This window comes from Geotrypetes seraphini, chromosome 8 (genome assembly GCF_902459505.1).
Source record: "Geotrypetes seraphini chromosome 8, aGeoSer1.1, whole genome shotgun sequence".
In the NCBI taxonomy this organism is placed as follows: Eukaryota; Metazoa; Chordata; class Amphibia; order Gymnophiona; family Dermophiidae; genus Geotrypetes; species Geotrypetes seraphini.
In genome coordinates this window covers 156,696,774-156,714,171 of record NC_047091.1, presented here as the reverse complement: position 1 = coordinate 156,714,171, position 17,398 = coordinate 156,696,774, and the positions used below count along the sequence as shown (strand labels likewise).

General features: G+C 46.7%; 1 protein-coding gene across 1 annotated transcript in view; it reads left to right on the top strand.

The window, feature by feature from the left end:
• Positions 1–17,398, top strand: part of SETD1B (SET domain containing 1B, histone lysine methyltransferase) — a 169,976-nt gene that overhangs the window by 103,978 nt on the left and 48,600 nt on the right. The window contains 4 exon segments of the mRNA XM_033954071.1: positions 315–488; positions 663–750; positions 853–1,070; positions 15,904–15,997. Of these exon segments, the coding sequence (XP_033809962.1) occupies positions 315–488; positions 663–750; positions 853–1,070; positions 15,904–15,997 (574 nt within the window).

Below are 17,398 nucleotides of genomic sequence, written 5' to 3'. Positions count from 1 at the left end.
AGGAGGCAGTGCATGCAAATCCATCTCATACATATTCGTTGTGGATATCCTGAAAACCTGACCTGGCACCGGCTCTCGAGGACCGGAATTGCCTACCCCTGGTTTAGTGGAAGGCCAGTGAGAAACAGGTTTCTGTAGTTTAGGCAAGAGGTGACGAGGGTATGACCTGGGTAGGATACATCCTTCACTTGAGATAACCTCATCTACAAGTTTATGGTGACCCAGTTCCTAGATACTTAGAAGCAGACAGTGTGTGGGGTTGTGCGAGAGCTCAGGCTGTGGTACGTTGACCTTCTTGCTTTTGTTGTTTACAGGCCTCGCTCACGCCAGTGAAGTCTGGAGAAAGTAAAGATGAGGACAGACCAAAACCAAAAGACCCAATAGCATCAAGTCTCTTAGAGAACTGGAACAAGGGTGAGGGGCTGGGCTATGACGGCATTGGCTTGGGCATCGGTTTGAGGGGCGCTATCCGACTACCATCGTTCAAGGTGAGATTCTTCAGAGGCTTTGCACAGTCCTAGCTTTGTAAAGCCCGACTTCCATTTCATATCTGATGCTCATACTAGAGACAGATAAAAGGGACAGCGTAGATGCAGGTACCTGATGTAGAGAACTTAACAATAGTGATGTGATTTTTTTTTAAATATTTTTTTTAATTTCAGGTGAAAAGAAAAGAACCTCCAGAAACCGCCTCTGCAGGAGACCAGAAGCGAATCCGACCCTCTGTGTCTGTTGACGACGAGGATGAAGGTTTGAAAATTATCTTGAATTTTTAAACGAATTGACTTGCAGAAGGAGCTGGTGTCTCCAAGAGTTCCACAAGTTTCTTACCGGGTCGTTTGTTACTTTCAGCAGAGTTAGAGAGGGACCGAGATGTCTCGGACATAACCTCCGACACGTCTAAGAATGAAGCAGATGCACTCAGCATCCGGAGAAGGTCGGCAAAACCCCTTCATCTGGACAGCGAGGGTGAGGAAGAGGAGGAGACCTCTGAGAAAGAGGAAGAAGAGGAATCTTCCTCGGAAAAAGAGGAGGAAGAGAGGGAGAGCTCCCTGAAAGCATCCGACAAGGTGGGTCTGCAGTGGGCTAGCAGCCGTCTTTAGAAATGTCTCTTTGAGCCCTTACAGGTTGTGACAGAGGAAACCTGTGAGTTTCCCAACCCCTAAGAAAAAGGGCCTGGAATTAATTTGCCCTTTTCTATACTGACTCTCATGTAAACACCATATAAATCACTCTGGAATCTTTTTAAAAAAATTTAACATTTGTAACTCACTTATGGACTTCAGTGGTATTACTCCGGGCTCAAAATATCTCATAACCATTAACAGAATTTTGTAAAGAATAATAATTTTCCCATGTTTAGAATTTGATTAGAAGGGAAAGGGGGGGGAACATATTTCTGAATAATATACAATATATTAATACTTGAATGTATAATATGAAATATGGAAAGAATTTGCATTTAAAAATTTATTCATGTATATTTGATTAGAAGGGGGGGGGAGGGGAGGGGATAATATTTTATTAACTAAGAAGTATATAAATTTAGATTTCTGAAATATTAATATGAATATTATATTAATTTTTCTAAATGAAATGTTAACTTAAATATTAATATATGAGCTTATCAAGTATGTATATTTAAATTTATTATTAAATTTATGTCATTCACTTGATGTAACATATGAAAATGAATAAAGATTTACAAAACAAAACAAAAAAAAAATATCTCATAGCCCTAAGCTTTATACACCCCTCCTCATCATTAGTCTAATATATTTTAAGTCTAATATATTTTAAACTTTCATGTGGTCTCAACTTTCTTAAAAGTATAAGCACTTTAATTTAATTCACTTCTACTATCGGTCAAAAAAAAAAAAAAAATCCAAATAAAGACAAGGACCGATATCAAACCAAGTTATATGTTCGCAGGCCACTGGTGAACGTTTAACTCCACTATCTGTTATTGTTATATTGATCTTTAAGGTCACTCATTATAAGGTCACTTGGTATTTGACCGATAATAGAAGTGGGAAGAATGACAAATTCGGCAGTAAGGGAGTCGTCCTCGAGACAGCCAGTAAAGACAAAAAATGTGCATGTCGGACGCATATAAAATCCCCCTGGCTATTGGAAGCTGCATATAATAATGACATAAAAAGATAAGTGAATTAAATTAAAGTGCTTATACTTTTAAGAAAGTTGAGACCACATGAAAGTTAAAATATACTGGACTAATGATGAGGGGGAGGGGTGTGAAATATTTTGAGCACGGAGTAACACCGGTGAAGTTCATAAGTGGGTTACAAATGTAAAATAAGCAAACAAGCATAAAAAGAATCCAGAATGATTTATAAGATGATGATATTGAAGTGATACTCAAGATTATATATTGCATGCTTCAAGAAAAGGATCTGGGTGTCATTGTAGACAATACGATGAAACCTTCCACCCAAGGTGTGGCAGCGGCCAAAAATGCAAACAGGATGCTGGGAATTATTAAAAGGGATGGTTAACAAGACTAAGAATGTTATAATGCCCCTGTATCATTCCATGGTGTGACCTCATTTGGTGTATTGCATTCAGTTCTGGTCTCCTTATCGCAAGAAAGATATAGTGGTGCTAGAAAAAGGTTCAAAGAAGAGCGACCAAGTTGGTAAAGGGGATGGAACTCCTCTCATATGAGGAAAGACTAAAACGGTTAGGGCTCTTCAGCTTGGAAAAGAGACGGCTGAGGGGAGATATGATTGAAGTCTACAAAGTCCTGAGTGGAGTAGAACGGGTACAAGTAGATCGAATTTTCACAACGTCAAAAATTACAAAGACTAGGGGACACTCGATGATGTTACAGGAAAATACTTTTAAAACCAATAGGAGGAAATTTTTTTCACTCAGAGAATAGTTAAGCTCTGGAACGTGTTGCCAGAGGATGTGGTAAGAGCGGATAGCGTAGCTGGTTTTAAGAAAGGTTTGAACAAGTTCCTGGAGGAAAAGTCCATAGTCTGTTATTGAGAAAGACATGGGAGAAGCCACTGCTTGCCCAGGATCGGTAGCATGGAATATTGCTACTCCTTGGGTTTTGGCCAGGTACTAGTGACCTGGATTGACCACCGTGAGAACGGGCCATTGGTCTGACCCAGTAAGGCTATTCTATTGTTCTTATGCACTGCTTATTGGTTCGATTTTAATGATATGCAGTTTCCAGTATTTCAGGATTCTTTGATTTTGATAAATTACCACTCGGGGGGGGGGGGGGGGGGGTCAATAGCAAATGCAATGACCATTTTTATTTAAACTGTGGTACTAGCGCTTCAGTTAGTGTAGGTAGTCAGTGTACAAATGGTAGCACTAGGTATGTAGAGGTCCAGATTAAATGTCGCAAAAAAATTTGCCACTGATAAAATTTGTCGCTTAGTGCTGTTCTTTAAAGGTGTAAATGCTGGCGCGTAAAGTGGGCGTGAACCCCCATTATTCTGTGACAGTGCGTGCATCTGTTGTAAATGCCTTTGACCCTCCTGTAGGCATACCGCCTTCTGAGTTTACGCGTGATCCAATTTAGGCGTCCGTTGTTTCAGAGCAGCAGGAAGCCACGACGGTGCCCAAATCAAGGGGAGGGATTTGTCAAGGCACGCTAGCTGATTTAGCGCACGCTAACGATTAGAGCACGCTAAATACGAAGATGCCCATGATATCCCTAAGGGCGTCTTAGCGTTTAGCGCCTGCTGATCGTTAATCAGTTAACGTCCCTTGATGAATTCCCCCATAAGTGCTCGTTAGCTCCGATAATTAAATCGTTGGAGCTGGTTTACAAGCTGTAGATACTTGGATGTCCGACCGTTAATTTAGTATTGAATCTGGCTTTTAAACAGGTGCGATGCTGATTGGCAGAATTGAAGATCCATTATGACCTGAAATTATGAGATTTACAGTACAAAAGAAATTAAAGGTTTTAGTTGTCTGGTTAGATTCAACATTAAGTATCGAAGATCAAGTGCTGGCAGTGATCAAGTCTGCTTTCTTCCACATGTGACTGTTGAGTAGGCCATGGCCTGTGTTGACTTCTTATGATTTTTGTTTGGTGGTGCAAACCATAGTAATTCAAAGATTGGACTACTGCAATGCTCTTTATCAAGGAATAGCTTCCTCGCAGTGTCGATCACTGCAGGTGGATCGAAATGCGGCGTGTTTGATATGTGGTGGAAGCAAATTTGAACACGAAACACCATTGTTGAAATGGCTTCATTGGTTGCCTGTCAAATTCCATAATATCTTTTTTTTTTTTTAATAATCTTTATTCATTTTTAAAAACACTTTCAACAAGTAAAAATAGAGATAATTAAAACATTGTACACTTTAGACATCACTTAATATATTACAGGATTAATACAGATCAATACCTTCCCCCCACCCACCTTATTCACGATCATTAAGATATCTATAAAATTTTATCTTAGTTTCCGAAATACATTATACATTTTTAAAAACATAAATTACACATATATAACCATTCAGACTTATTTATCAATCCTCAAAAATACCACCCTTCCCCCCAATTACCATCCTTAAAAATAATCAATTAAAAAACTTATATTTCTCCTCCCCCGGATGTGCATTTTATCTAACAACAAAAAACATAACTATAATAATTCTACAAAAGACGTCACTGGACCCCAAATTAATTTAAAGTTTGCAATATTCCCTATCAAATCATTTTCTCATATTTATAGATTAGACATAGACTTGCCCACCAGAATGTAAAGTTGAGACGATCCCAGTTTTTCCAGTTCCTTGTAATCAATTGTATAGGTGTACTTGTCATAATTTAAAAAAAGCATTTTTTATATTTGTCCAGGGGATCTTTGATATGCAAAATTGTACCACAAATTACTATTTCATAAATTAAAGGAATCTCAGATTCTAAAATATTATTATCCCAGGACAAGCAGGCATGATATTCTCACATGTGGGTGACGTCATCTACGGAGCCCCGATGCGGAAGCATTTTCAAGCAAACTTGATTGAAGATTTAAGTTTGCTCTGCTGCTCCACGCATGCGTGCCTTCCTGCTCCACTAGGGGGTGCATCCCCTCGTGGTCTCCAGTTCAAAATTTTCCGCGAGCCTAGAAGACGTGTTTTTCAGGCTCTGCCCCAACTGCCTTCTAGCACCGCGATTTTTTCTTGTTTTTTCACGATTAAGTCGCTGTGCGCGAATTCCTTACCTTTTTACTTGATTCCTGCTTCGTTTTCAACGACCCGGAAGCTTCCGGGTCCCCGTGGCCGCATGGCTAATCGAGCCGCGGCTACTTTCGATTTAATGTCCCGGCCTTTGACCGGCTTTAAAAAGTGCACCCGGTGCGAGCGGCTTCTTTCTCTCACAGACCCGCATCGCCGGTGCATCCTTTGTCTGGGGGCGACTCATCCAACCGACTCCTGCCCCCAGTGCGCTATTTTCCAAAACCGGGCCCTCCGCCGAAGAAAAGCCCGCATGGCGGATCTCTTCACCCCGGACCAACCCCCCACTTCGGCCTCGAGGTCGGCCCTGGCCTCGGCCCCGGCCTTGACCTCGGCCCCGGAAACCTCGGCATCGCCTCGAGACTCGGCCCCGAAGTCCTCGGGACAACAGAAAGCCTCGGCTCCGGGTAAGTCCCCTCTTCCCTCTTCAGGTTCTGTAACAGCGAAGAAGCCAGCCTCGGGGACAACGGCGACGCATGGCGGAAGCCCCATGCTTACAGCCCCGTCTAAGCCCTCCAAGCCTTCGGGCCGTGCCTCCACCACACGGGAATACTCTGATACGAGGTCGCCCCCGGTGGAGCGCACAGAGGCAGGGGACATGCCTTCGATGCTGTCCGTGCCCGTCTTCCAGGACCTACTCCGAGCGATGATCACGTCGGAGCTGTCCGCTGCAATAGCCCAATTTCAATCGGCCTCGACCTCGAATGCGCCAGACCAACCTGAGCCTCACACCGAACAACCTCGAGGAAAGGTGCGCAATCCTCGCCGCATCCCATCCTCCTCGGACTCCTCGCCGAGACGCCCGAGACATTCCCCCTCTGCGGACCGCCGAGGGGCAAAACGTCGGGCTAGAACGACAGAAACCTCGAACCGCCGTACCTCCAAGAAGGCCCGAGGTTCACCAACCCTACGAGGCCGTTCCCCCACACCTCGTACAGGACCACTAAGGGTGGCTGAGTTATCACTCTCCAACCCGCGTATCCTCCGAACTCCCCCTCGGACGCATTCTCCGAGGGAGTCCGGATCGAGGTCACCAACCCGACATCGATCGGTACCCCTAACCCCGGCATCGTCTCCGAGGGGCTCCTCGAGACGCCGAAGATCGACAACCCCGGAACACTCTCACAGTGCTTCCCCAACCTCGGAGCATGGATCAGAGCATGAACCTCGATACTCGAGGGAAGCCTCCTTATCCTTCTCCACCCGGCGAAGGTCTCGTTCCCTGACCCCGCACGGGGCTCCGGGGACATCTCGCCCATCCTTCACTCGCTTTGTCCAAGACATGGGCCAAGCATTGGACTTAGATCTCCAGTCCGACTCCAGATACTCTAAGGAGTACCTGGCGGAGCTGGATATGCCATCACTGCCCAGAGAGTCCCTCCGCTTACCACCTAACCCGGTACTCCAACAGGCCTTCTTCAGGAACCTGGAGACCCCCTACATGGTCACGGCCGTACCCTCCAAAATGGAGGCCAAGTACCGCACAGTACCTTATCCGGGATTCGAGCAACCACAGCTCTCCCACCAATCGCTGCTGGTGGAATCCTCCTTGAAAAAGGCTCACCCGTCCCGTGTCTCAGCAGCGGTACCCCCAGGCCGGGAAGGCCGAACCCTGGACAAGTTCGGCAGGAGACTATACCAAAACGCAATGATGGCCTTTAGGGTGCAAAGCTACACTTTCACCTTCACATCATACCTCAAACACCTCATTGGACTATTGAGAGCCTTTGAGACTGACCTACCGGCCTCCCGACAGGAAACGTTCGGCCTGCTTTTAGAGTCCCTCTCCAACCTGCGCCTTCATCTATTCCACGCGGCCTACGATGGCTTCGAACTCTCCTCCAGAGAAGCAGCCTTCGCTATCGCCATGCGCCGACTAGCTTGGCTGCGCCTGGTCGACATGGACCCCAACTTACAGGACCGGTTAGCAAACCTCCCCTGCGTGGGAAAGGAATTGTTCGATGACACTATCGAGGCGGCGACAAAACGCCTCTCCGAACATGAACGCTCATTTGCCTCCCTTGTCCGGCAAAAGCCCAAACCGCCAGCGCCCAGGCCATACAGGGCCCCTCCGCGCCGCTACCCACAAAAGTCCACCCCTGCTTTCTCGCGGCCCCCACCCAGACGTCCGCAAGCCCATCACAGGGCCATGCCCAAGTCCCAACCGCCCGCGACCACCAAACCATCCCCGTCCTTTTGACGGGACACGCGGAAGGGGGCGGGCCCCCTCCGCCATAGTCCCAGACCACCTTCCCATCGGAGGTCGACTCAAAGCCTTTTACCCTCGCTGGGAACAACTCACGACGGACGCATGGGTCCTTGGCGTGATCTCATCAGGGTACTCTCTCAACTTTCGGACCATTCCCCCGGACAACCCCCCAAGGAATTGCCCTCCCAACAGGACTCAGCTACCTCTACTCCTCTCCGAAGCTCGAGACCTGCTTCGCCTGAGAGCAGTGGAGAAGGTCCCCCCCGACCAACGGGGGAAGGGCTTCTACTCCCGTTACTTTCTGGTACCGAAAAAAACGGGAGACCTACGCCCAATACTAGACTTGAGACGCCTCAACAAATTCCTGGTACGGGAAAAGTTTCGGATGCTCTCACTACCAACACTCTACCCCCTGATCGACGAGGGCGACTGGCTCTGCTCCCTCGATCTCAAGGAGGCGTACACACATGTCCCAGTGCACCCCGCTCACCGCAAGTTTTTGCGTTTCCAAGTAGGGGACTGGCACCTACAATACCGAGTCCTCCCCTTCGGACTAGCATCATCACCTCGGGTCTTCACCAAGTGCCTCGTGGTGGTAGCAGCAACCCTACGCTCCCAGGGCCTCCAGGTATTCCCCTACCTGGACGACTGGCTAATCAAAGCCCCGTCCAAAGAAGGGGTTATCTCAGCGACCCAACAGACTATTACCTACCTACAAAGTCTGGGGTTCGAAATAAACTTCCCAAAATCTCAACTACGCCCCTCGCAGTCCCTACAGTTCATCGGGGCCACGCTGGACACGGTTCGCCTCCGTTCCTTCCTCCCCCCTCCGCGCCTGGAGGCGTTAGTAAGTCTGAGCCGAAGGATCTCCCGGCTGACCTCAGTATCAGCCCGACAGATGATGATCCTCCTGGGCCACATGGCCTCCACCGTCCATGTCACACCCTTCGCCCGCCTCCATCTGAGAATCCCCCAATGGACCCTGGCGTCTCAATGGCGTCAAGACCGGGACCCGATCGACCACTCAGTGACAGTGACTCCTTCATTGCAACGATCGCTCCGCTGGTGGGCCGACTCTTCAAATCTTTCCAAAGGTTTGCTCTTCCTCACCCCACCCCACAGCAAGGTACTCACCACGGACTCGTCGGAGTACGCTTGGGGAGCCCATCTGGACGGCTGCGCACCCAAGGAATGTGGTCAGCACAAGACCGCCGCTGCCACATCAACGTGCTAGAACTTCGGGCCATCTACCTCGCAGCAGTAGCCTTCCAACATCTGCTCCGCGACCGAGTGGTTCTCATCCGAACCGACAATCAAGTAGCGATGTACTACGTAAACAAACAAGGGGGCACAGGATCTTGGCCCCTTTGCCGGGAAGCCCTGCGCCTCTGGAAATGGGCAATCTCCAACAACACCTTCCTTCGGGCGGTGTACATACAAGGAGAACAAAACTGCCTGGCGGACAGACTCAGCCGCCTCCTCCAGCCACACGAGTGGTCACTACACTCTCAGGCCCTACGAGGAGTGTTCGAACGGTGGGGGACGCCTCAAATAGACCTGTTCGCGTCCCCTCACAACCACAAGCTGCCTCTCTTCTGCTCCCGGATATACTCCCCGGACCGGCTCGAGGCCGACGCCTTCCTCCTCGATTGGGAGGGAAGGTTCCTGTACGCGTTCCCGCCGTTCCCTCTGATACTGCGGACGCTTGTCCACCTGAAAACGGTACAAGCCACCCTGATCCTGATTGCCCCTCGCTGGCCACGCCAGCCGTGGTTTTCCCTTCTACTTCAACTCAGTGTCAGAGATCCACTGCCTCTGCCTCTGTTTCCCTCTCTACTGTCACAGGGTCAGGGTTCACTGTTACATCCCAATCTTCAATCTCTTCATCTGAATGCTTGGTTTCTCTCCCCCTGACTGCTCTCCCCGTGTCTCAATCAGTCAAGGAGATATTGGAGGCCTCTAGAAAAACCTCGACGAGAACCTGCTACTCCCAAAAGTGGACCAGATTCTCAACCTGGTGCTCCTCCCACAGCCAGGACCCGGTGTTGGTCCCCGTCCCCCTGGTCCTTGACTATCTACTTCAACTATCTCATTCCGGACTAAAGACCAACTCCATTCGAGTACACCTCAGTGCGATTGCGGCCTTTCATCAGCCCCTGGAAGGGAAAGCCCTCTTGCTCCATCCCTTAGTCACTCGCTTCATGAAGGGCCTGCTGAACGTCCACCCCCCTCTCAAACCTCCCCCGGTGGTTTGGGACCTTAACGTGGTTCTGGCTCAACTAATGAAACCTCCATTTGAGCCCCTAGACAAATGCCATCCAAAATTCCTCACTTGGAAGGTAATTTTCCTACTTGCACTCACGTCCGCACGGCGGGTTAGTGAGCTACAAGCCCTGGTAGCGGACCCACCCTTCACGGTATTCCATCACGACAAGGTGGTACTCCGCACCCATCCAAAGTTCCTACCTAAAGTAGTGTCTGATTTCCATCTCAATCAGTCCATTGTCTTACCTGTGTTTTTCCCCAAGCCCCACTCTCACCCCGGAGAAGTGGCGCTCCACACTCTTGACTGCAAAAGAGCGTTGGCCTTTTACCTCCAACGCACTCAGCCACACCGGAAAGTCCCACAACTGTTTTTGTCCTTCGACCCAAACCGGTTAGGTCACCCAGTTTCCAAACGCACCTTGTCCAACTGGTTGGCCGATTGCATCTCCTTTTGCTACGCTCAGGCTGGTCTCGCGCTGAATGGTCGAGTAACGGGACACAAAGTCCGAGCGATGGCAGCCTCCGTAGCCTTCCTCAGGTCAACACCTATTGAGGAAATCTGCAAGGCTGCCACATGGTCTTCGGTTCATACCTTCACCTCCCACTACTGTCTGGACTCCCTGTCCAGAAGCGATGGCCGATTCGGCCAATCGGTGTTGCGAAATCTATTTGCTTAAATTGCCAACTTCCCTCCATCCCTCTGCAGTAAGCTTGGAGGTCACCCACATGTGAGAATATCATGCCTGCTTGTCCTGGGATAAAGCACAGTTACTTACCGTAACAGGTGTTATCCAGGGACAGCAGGCATATATTCTCACAACCCACCCACCTCCCCGAGGTTGGCTTCTTGGCTAGTTAAGTGAACTGGAGACCACGAGGGGATGCACCCCCTAGTGGAGCAGGAAGGCACGCATGCGTGGAGCAGCAGAGCAAACTTAAATCTTCAATCAAGTTTGCTTGAAAATGCTTCCGCATCGGGGCTCCGTAGATGACGTCACCCACATGTGAGAATATATGCCTGCTGTCCCTGGATAACACCTGTTACGGTAAGTAACTGTGCTTTATGTCCCCAAACTGATTTCCAAAAAATCAGTATCTTAGGGCAATAAAACAGCAAATGATCTAATGTTCCTATGTGTAGGTGACAGTGCCAGCATTTATTACCGTATTTTCACGTAGATAACGCGCACCCGTGTAAAACGCGCACACGGGTATAGTGCGCGGGGAACACAAATTTATGTAATAAAATGTTAATATAGCGCGCACACGCGTATACCGCGCATGCTAAAACCTCCTCCCGCCTACTCCGAACCGACATCCTCCCCCCCCGCTCGCGTCACCCCCCCTCCGATCCGAGATAATCTGATCTGGCATTCCCCCTGCGAACCGGCATCCCCCCCCCCGCTCGCGTCACCCCCCCTCCCCCGCGATCCTACATCCCCCCCAGCACCGCAAATACAACTCTTACCCGATTGGGCACCGGCACCAGCACCAGCACCAATGCACAGCATGTGCCAGTGCCCGAAGATCCTCCCTCGTTGGTTTGGGCTGGGCTGGGCTGGGCCGGGCGGTGTGAGAGAGATCCTCCTGGTCTCGCTCTCTCCGAGATAATCTCGGAGAGAGCGAGACCAAAAGGCTTTGAGCATGCGCAAATGCTCAAAGCCTAGTCTAGCCCGCCAGAGGAAGAAGGAGGATCTCTCTCGCACCGCCCGGCCCAGCCCAGCCCAGCCCAGCCCAAACCAACGAGGGAGGATCTTCGGGCACTGGCACTGGCACATGCTGTGCATTGGTGCTGGTGCTGGTGCCGGTGCCCAATCGGGTAAGAGTTGTATTTGCAGTGCTGGGGGGGATGTAGGATCGCGGGGGAGGGGGGGGTGACGCGAGCGGTGGGGGAGGATGCCGGTTCGCAGGGGGAATGCTGGATCAGAATGTAAAAAAAAAAATTGTAAAACGCGCTCAAACGTATAACGCGCATGGCTTTGCACGGTTTGTAAAATAGTGTATAACGCGCACGTTATATGCGTGAAAATACGGTAGATCTAGAGTTATCTAACTTATTCAGTCTAATTGGGGTCCAAAAAGAACGATGTAACAAAAAAGACCCATATTATCTTTAAAGTTCTTGTATTGATCCTTAAAGTCATTCTTATAAGATCCCTTGGACAAGCTTATATCAACCGAGCAGATCCTTAAGATCAGAGAGTGCGTTGTGTTTGACAACAGCTGAGCAGTTACTTCAAGAGCATCTTCAGTTTCGGTGGCAGGTGTATCATTATTGAGTAATTTGACTGAACCATTAAGGTTGCTCCCTGATAGTCAGAAATTTTAAGAAGGTATTGAAAACAACTTTGTTGGTGGAGGCTTTTAGCTGATTGGATTAGAGTACTGGTTGATATTAATTTTAGATAAACTATGCCGTATTTGTTTTTTGGGTTTTTTCCAATTCTTTATTCATTTTTCATCTTATTTCAAGTACACAATATTACATCAATTGAATCATACACATCACTTGAAATTCTTTCAATTGTCATCTTAAATATATAAATTATCTCCCTCCCCCACTCACCCTTTTCACAAATATTGTAATCAAAAAATATCATACATGTGTTATATTCATAGAATTAATTAAACCTATATTACAACTATATACCACCCCCTTTCCCATAATTATAATTATACTTTCAGTCTAATCATTACAATAAGTTATCAATGGCCCCCAAATCTTTTTAAAATTATTATAATTCCCTTTTTGTATAGCAATTGTTCTTTCCATTTTGTATATATGGCGCAACGAATTCCACCAGAAGGTGTAATTAAGTCTGGTGTAATTTTTCCAATTTCTGGTGATATGTTGAATGGCGACTCCTGTCATTATTAACAAAAGTTTATTATTACTTGATGAAATTTGACTTTTTGTTCTCGTAGACGTCCCAAATAGAATTGTCTCATATGATAGAGCTACATGGTTTTCTAATAAACAATTAATTTGAGACCAAATTGATTTCCAAAAGGCCATGATACAGGGACAAAAGTATAACAAATGATCTAGAGTCCCAGCTTCCAGATTACAATGCCAGCATCTATTGTTTGTTTTTAATTTTCGTATATCAAGCTATGATTATGTTTGTATTTTGTAATAGAATTTTAAAAAACATTTATTTATTTAATTCGATTTATATCCCGTTTTCTCCAGAGAGCTCAGAACGGGTTACAAGGTGACATATATAATAATTAAAACAAACAAGATACAGATAATTAGGCAGTATGGCTCTAGTGGAAGGCATCTAATACAGATTCAACCTGAGTTGGTGATACAGAATAAATATTTTTTTTTTATATATTATTTTTTATTTTCAATTTTTACATAAAGTGTACAAATTATTAAAATACAATTGATATATACACAATATCACTTTTATATCTAATACATTATATTCTAAATGTATTTTATCCCCCTTCCCTCCCCCCACCCTTCTATTACTTTTCAATCATATATTACATATTGTATATCATATTATAGTCTATTATGTAAAAATTATTTTCACTGCCCCCCCTCTATGTGTGTCACAAAGAAGATATTTAAAAGAAGAAAAGAAGAAGAAAATCCTACTAATTATTCATTGCAATATTTTGTCAATGGCCCCCATATTTTTATGAATAAATTTTAAGTGAAGAGGTAGGTTTTTATTGCCTTCCTAAAGTTCAGAATTCCTTTGAGGGATCTGATATATGGAGATAGTTGATTCCAGTATCTTGGTAAGAATTGAGAGTAGGATGTGCATCTGGCAGTTTCTAGTCAGAGGTTCCGGCTAGGGGATAATTATAGCCGTGTTTCCTCCTGGGAGCGGAGGGGTCGGTTCGGAACATAGGGTGGTAGTTTGGCTGATATGTATAACAGGGTGCCATGTTATGTATAAATAAAATAATTATGTTGGGGGTGGATCTGAGATCTGCACCTAATTTTTGGAGCCCAAATCTTGGCAACCTTTATAGAACCCAAAGGATGACGGGGTCACTGCACCAGTCGATCTGTGGACCTAAACTAAATGGTTAAGTTATTCAGCCAGATGGCGGCTGAATATCGTCGTTACCCAAATAATTTTAAAACTCTCCCTCACTCCGCCTCAAATCCAGATAGTACTGGCCGTTCAGTGAGGTTTTCAACCCCCCAAAAAATAACAGATAGAGGAGTTATATGTTCACCAGTGGCCTATGAACATACACTTCCCCCTTCGTATTTGCAGTGAAAGGGGAAAAACAACTCACCAAATACTGAAAAACTGCAAATAACTTTTTGCATGTTATTTACGGCTTCCTTTTAAAAACCCTAGAGAAAATGCTAAAACCGCAAATAAACTGACCTGTTCCTGTAAAGAAAGTGCAGTGATTTTTTTTCTGTGCAAAGCTGCTCCCAGCGATTTTCTATGATGTAATTTGAGGGGCGGAGCCTGCAAACAAAAACCCGCAAATAACCGACACCACGATTGGGGAAACCGCGAATACGGAGGGGGAAGTGTATAACTTGGTTTGAATATTGGTCCTTCTGTCTTCATTTGGATTTATCCCTTATATTTATATTTTAGGGGGAAAGGGAAAAGTGAAGGGAATTGATAAACCATCAGAGGAAGGGCCGACGTGGGCGCAAGCGGCAGTCTGGTATTACTGCTTGCGCTGGGAATGTTAAAGAGGTACGGGGGCATGGGCATGCACGCACGGCAGAAGGGACCAGAGAAGGGGCGGATAGAGTTGGGGATCAGAGAAGAGGGTGGGGGAGGGACACCACCACCCCAGGCGCCTCTCCCCCTCGCTACGCCACTGATTAAAGTCATTTACATATTATATTCAGTTACATATTTTGTTCCTGGGGCAATGGAGGATTTCAGTGACTTGCTCAGAGTCGCAAGGAGCTGCGGTGGGTATTGAACTCAGTTCCCCAGCTGGTTTTAAGAAAGGTTTGGACAAGTTCCTGGAGGAAAAGTCCATAGTCTGTTATTGAGAAAGACATGGGGGAAGCCACTGCTTGCCCTGAATCGGTAGCATGGAATGTTGCTACTGTTTGGGGTTCTTGAATCTTTTGTTACTCTTTGGGATTCTGGAATCTTGCTATTCTTTAGGATTCTGAATGGAATGTTGCTACTCCTTGGGTTTTGGCCAGGTATTAGTGATCTGGATTGGCCACCGTGAGAACGGGCTACTGGGCTTGATGGTCCATTGGTCTGACCCAGTAAGGCTATTCTTATGTTCTCAGGCTGCTGCACTAACCACTAGGCTACTCATCCAATCCACTTTTAAATGCACTCTCTTGGATAGAAATTTTGCTTATCATTCTTGGTTTGTTGACATTTATTTTCCTCCTGCCTCACTTTCTTGACCTGATGATTTCCAGAGCAGCTAGAGTTCCCCCTGCAGGCTGCATCTGGTACTGACACGTGTAATACCGAACTGGTGCTTGGAGGAGGCCTCTCTCCCAGAAAGATGCTACCACTGTTAAACATAAAACACCATAAGACACTGTGTAGATGCCCTTAAGAGTCGGTCCCTGTACTGTGGAGCTTAGAGACTGGACAGACAAGGTTTCAGAATTCTCAAAACTGAGGCGGGGGGCGGGGGGTCCATGTTAACCAAGCAGTGGTTTCTGCCATCTAACGTCTGAGCAGGCCGTGAACGTTTTCCACCTCTTGCTGAGCTTTCTTTTGTGCCATTTTGCAGCAGGAATAATGCACAGGCTAAGCCATAGGCAGTGGAACACTTTTTCGTTTGAGGTGGGGGGTGGGGCCCAAAGGCTCTGCCCTAACCCCAGCAGAATCCTGTGGCCCGACCTTTCTCTCTCTCCCCCTTCAGCTTCCAACTCCCCTACCTACCTTCCCCGTTCGCTGTAATTTTAAATCTTCCAGCAGCCACCGCACAGCATCAACGAGCAGGCCTACCCTAGAAGTCTTCATTCTGCAGCAACGCTGCACGGAGGCGGCTGGAAGATTTAAAATTACAGCGACCAGGAGGAGGTGGGTGGGAGGAGCAGAGCCATAACTGACTCTGACCACCAATTTTTGGGGAGGCCATGGTCCAAAACCTATGGGCTAAACCACTGGTCTCTTAGCATTAAGATCTGCAAAAAACGATTTGTCAAAAGATTTGCCAAAAATAGTGCAAAATAATTGGTCTTCCTTCTTTATGAAAGTGTGTGCTTGGTTTTCAAGGAGGAAGATGCTGATGATGAAGAGGAAGATGAAGAGGAGGAGGAAGCAGATGTTGAAATCAGTGAAAAGGAAGGCGAGCCAGACTCAGATGAAGGTAAATTGAAAGAGAGAGGGGATTATAGTTGATCCCTGCAAGTCCTCCACGGATTAGTAACATTTATTTTTATACTGATAACATTTATTTGTCTGATCAATGACAAGGTGGTTTAAAGTAAAAACAAGCTGACTGGCACTGGTGTTTCTCCTTCTGTTTTGTATAACCAGTTTGATATGTGTAGCTGTGAATCTATTAGATAAAGCTCTAGAAGAGAAAAATTCCACACTTGCATGAGATAATGGCTTCTCTTCAGTTTACTGATTCTGACCTTGTGTAGTTCCTGAGTTATGCAGATGACCTAAGTTTTATTCCCAGGTAAGGTCTTCCATTCAAAGATTGGTTGAGGATGCACCGGGAGAATCTGACATCTTATCCAACAGTGCCACCTAGTGGCCAAAAGACCTAAAGCCTAAACTTGCAGGAAGGTACCTTTGGTGCAAGGTGCAAGTTGCAAGGCAAAGGCTGTTGCAGTGATGACTAGGGTTAAATGAGTTGGAAGGGGAGATAAAAAGAAGGGAAAGGAATTCCTGAGTGCTTGTGGCATCGCATTAACAGTGGCATAAGATGGAATGGAGGCATGGCCTAGTGGTTAGAACAGCTGCCTCGGCACCCTGAGGTTGTGAGTTCGATTCCCACTATAGCTCCTTGTGACTCTGAGCAAATCACTCCCAGGTCCAAAATAAGTACCTGTCTTAAAGATATAAACCGCTTTGATTGTAATCAAGTCCCATCCCCTTTACCCTTTAAAGAGATGCCATTTTCAACCTAGCTGGAATTAAATTGCCAGGGTGTTGAAACTACAACCAACAGATCCTTGATGTTGTCCAGTGGCGTAGTAAAGGGGGGGGTCTGGGAACCATCCTGGTGGGGACGCCGGCACCTCTCCACCCACATGCTGTATTCCACTTCTCCCCCGCCGCGTGTGCGCCTTCACTTCCCTCCCACCGCACCGCAAAACTGCTGCTCGTGCCGGCCTCAGCACTTCCCTCTGACGTTACTGCCAGATCCTGCAACTAGGAAGTGACATCAGAGGAAGAGCCAATGCCAGTGCAGGTGACAGGTTGGAGATGCTGCTCATGCCGGGGAAGCTAAGCAGGTATGAGGGGAAAGGAAGGGGCACGGTGGGGAGGGTGGAGAAGAGGACAACGGGGCGCCTCCCACCCTCGCTACGCCAGAGGTGTCCTCTCTTATTGTTAATATTCTGCCCTTGGGGGGCAAGGATATTTGAGGGGGGTTTTTTTGTAGTTTTTTTTAAATAAAATCTTTATTCATTTTTCAAACTTACAATGAGTGCGTCAACAAGTACAATCATTTAAACTTAGATAAAACACTTAATATTCAGCAATAAATCAAATTATAAAGTTTATCTCCCTCCCTCCCCCCTTTCATATTATGTAT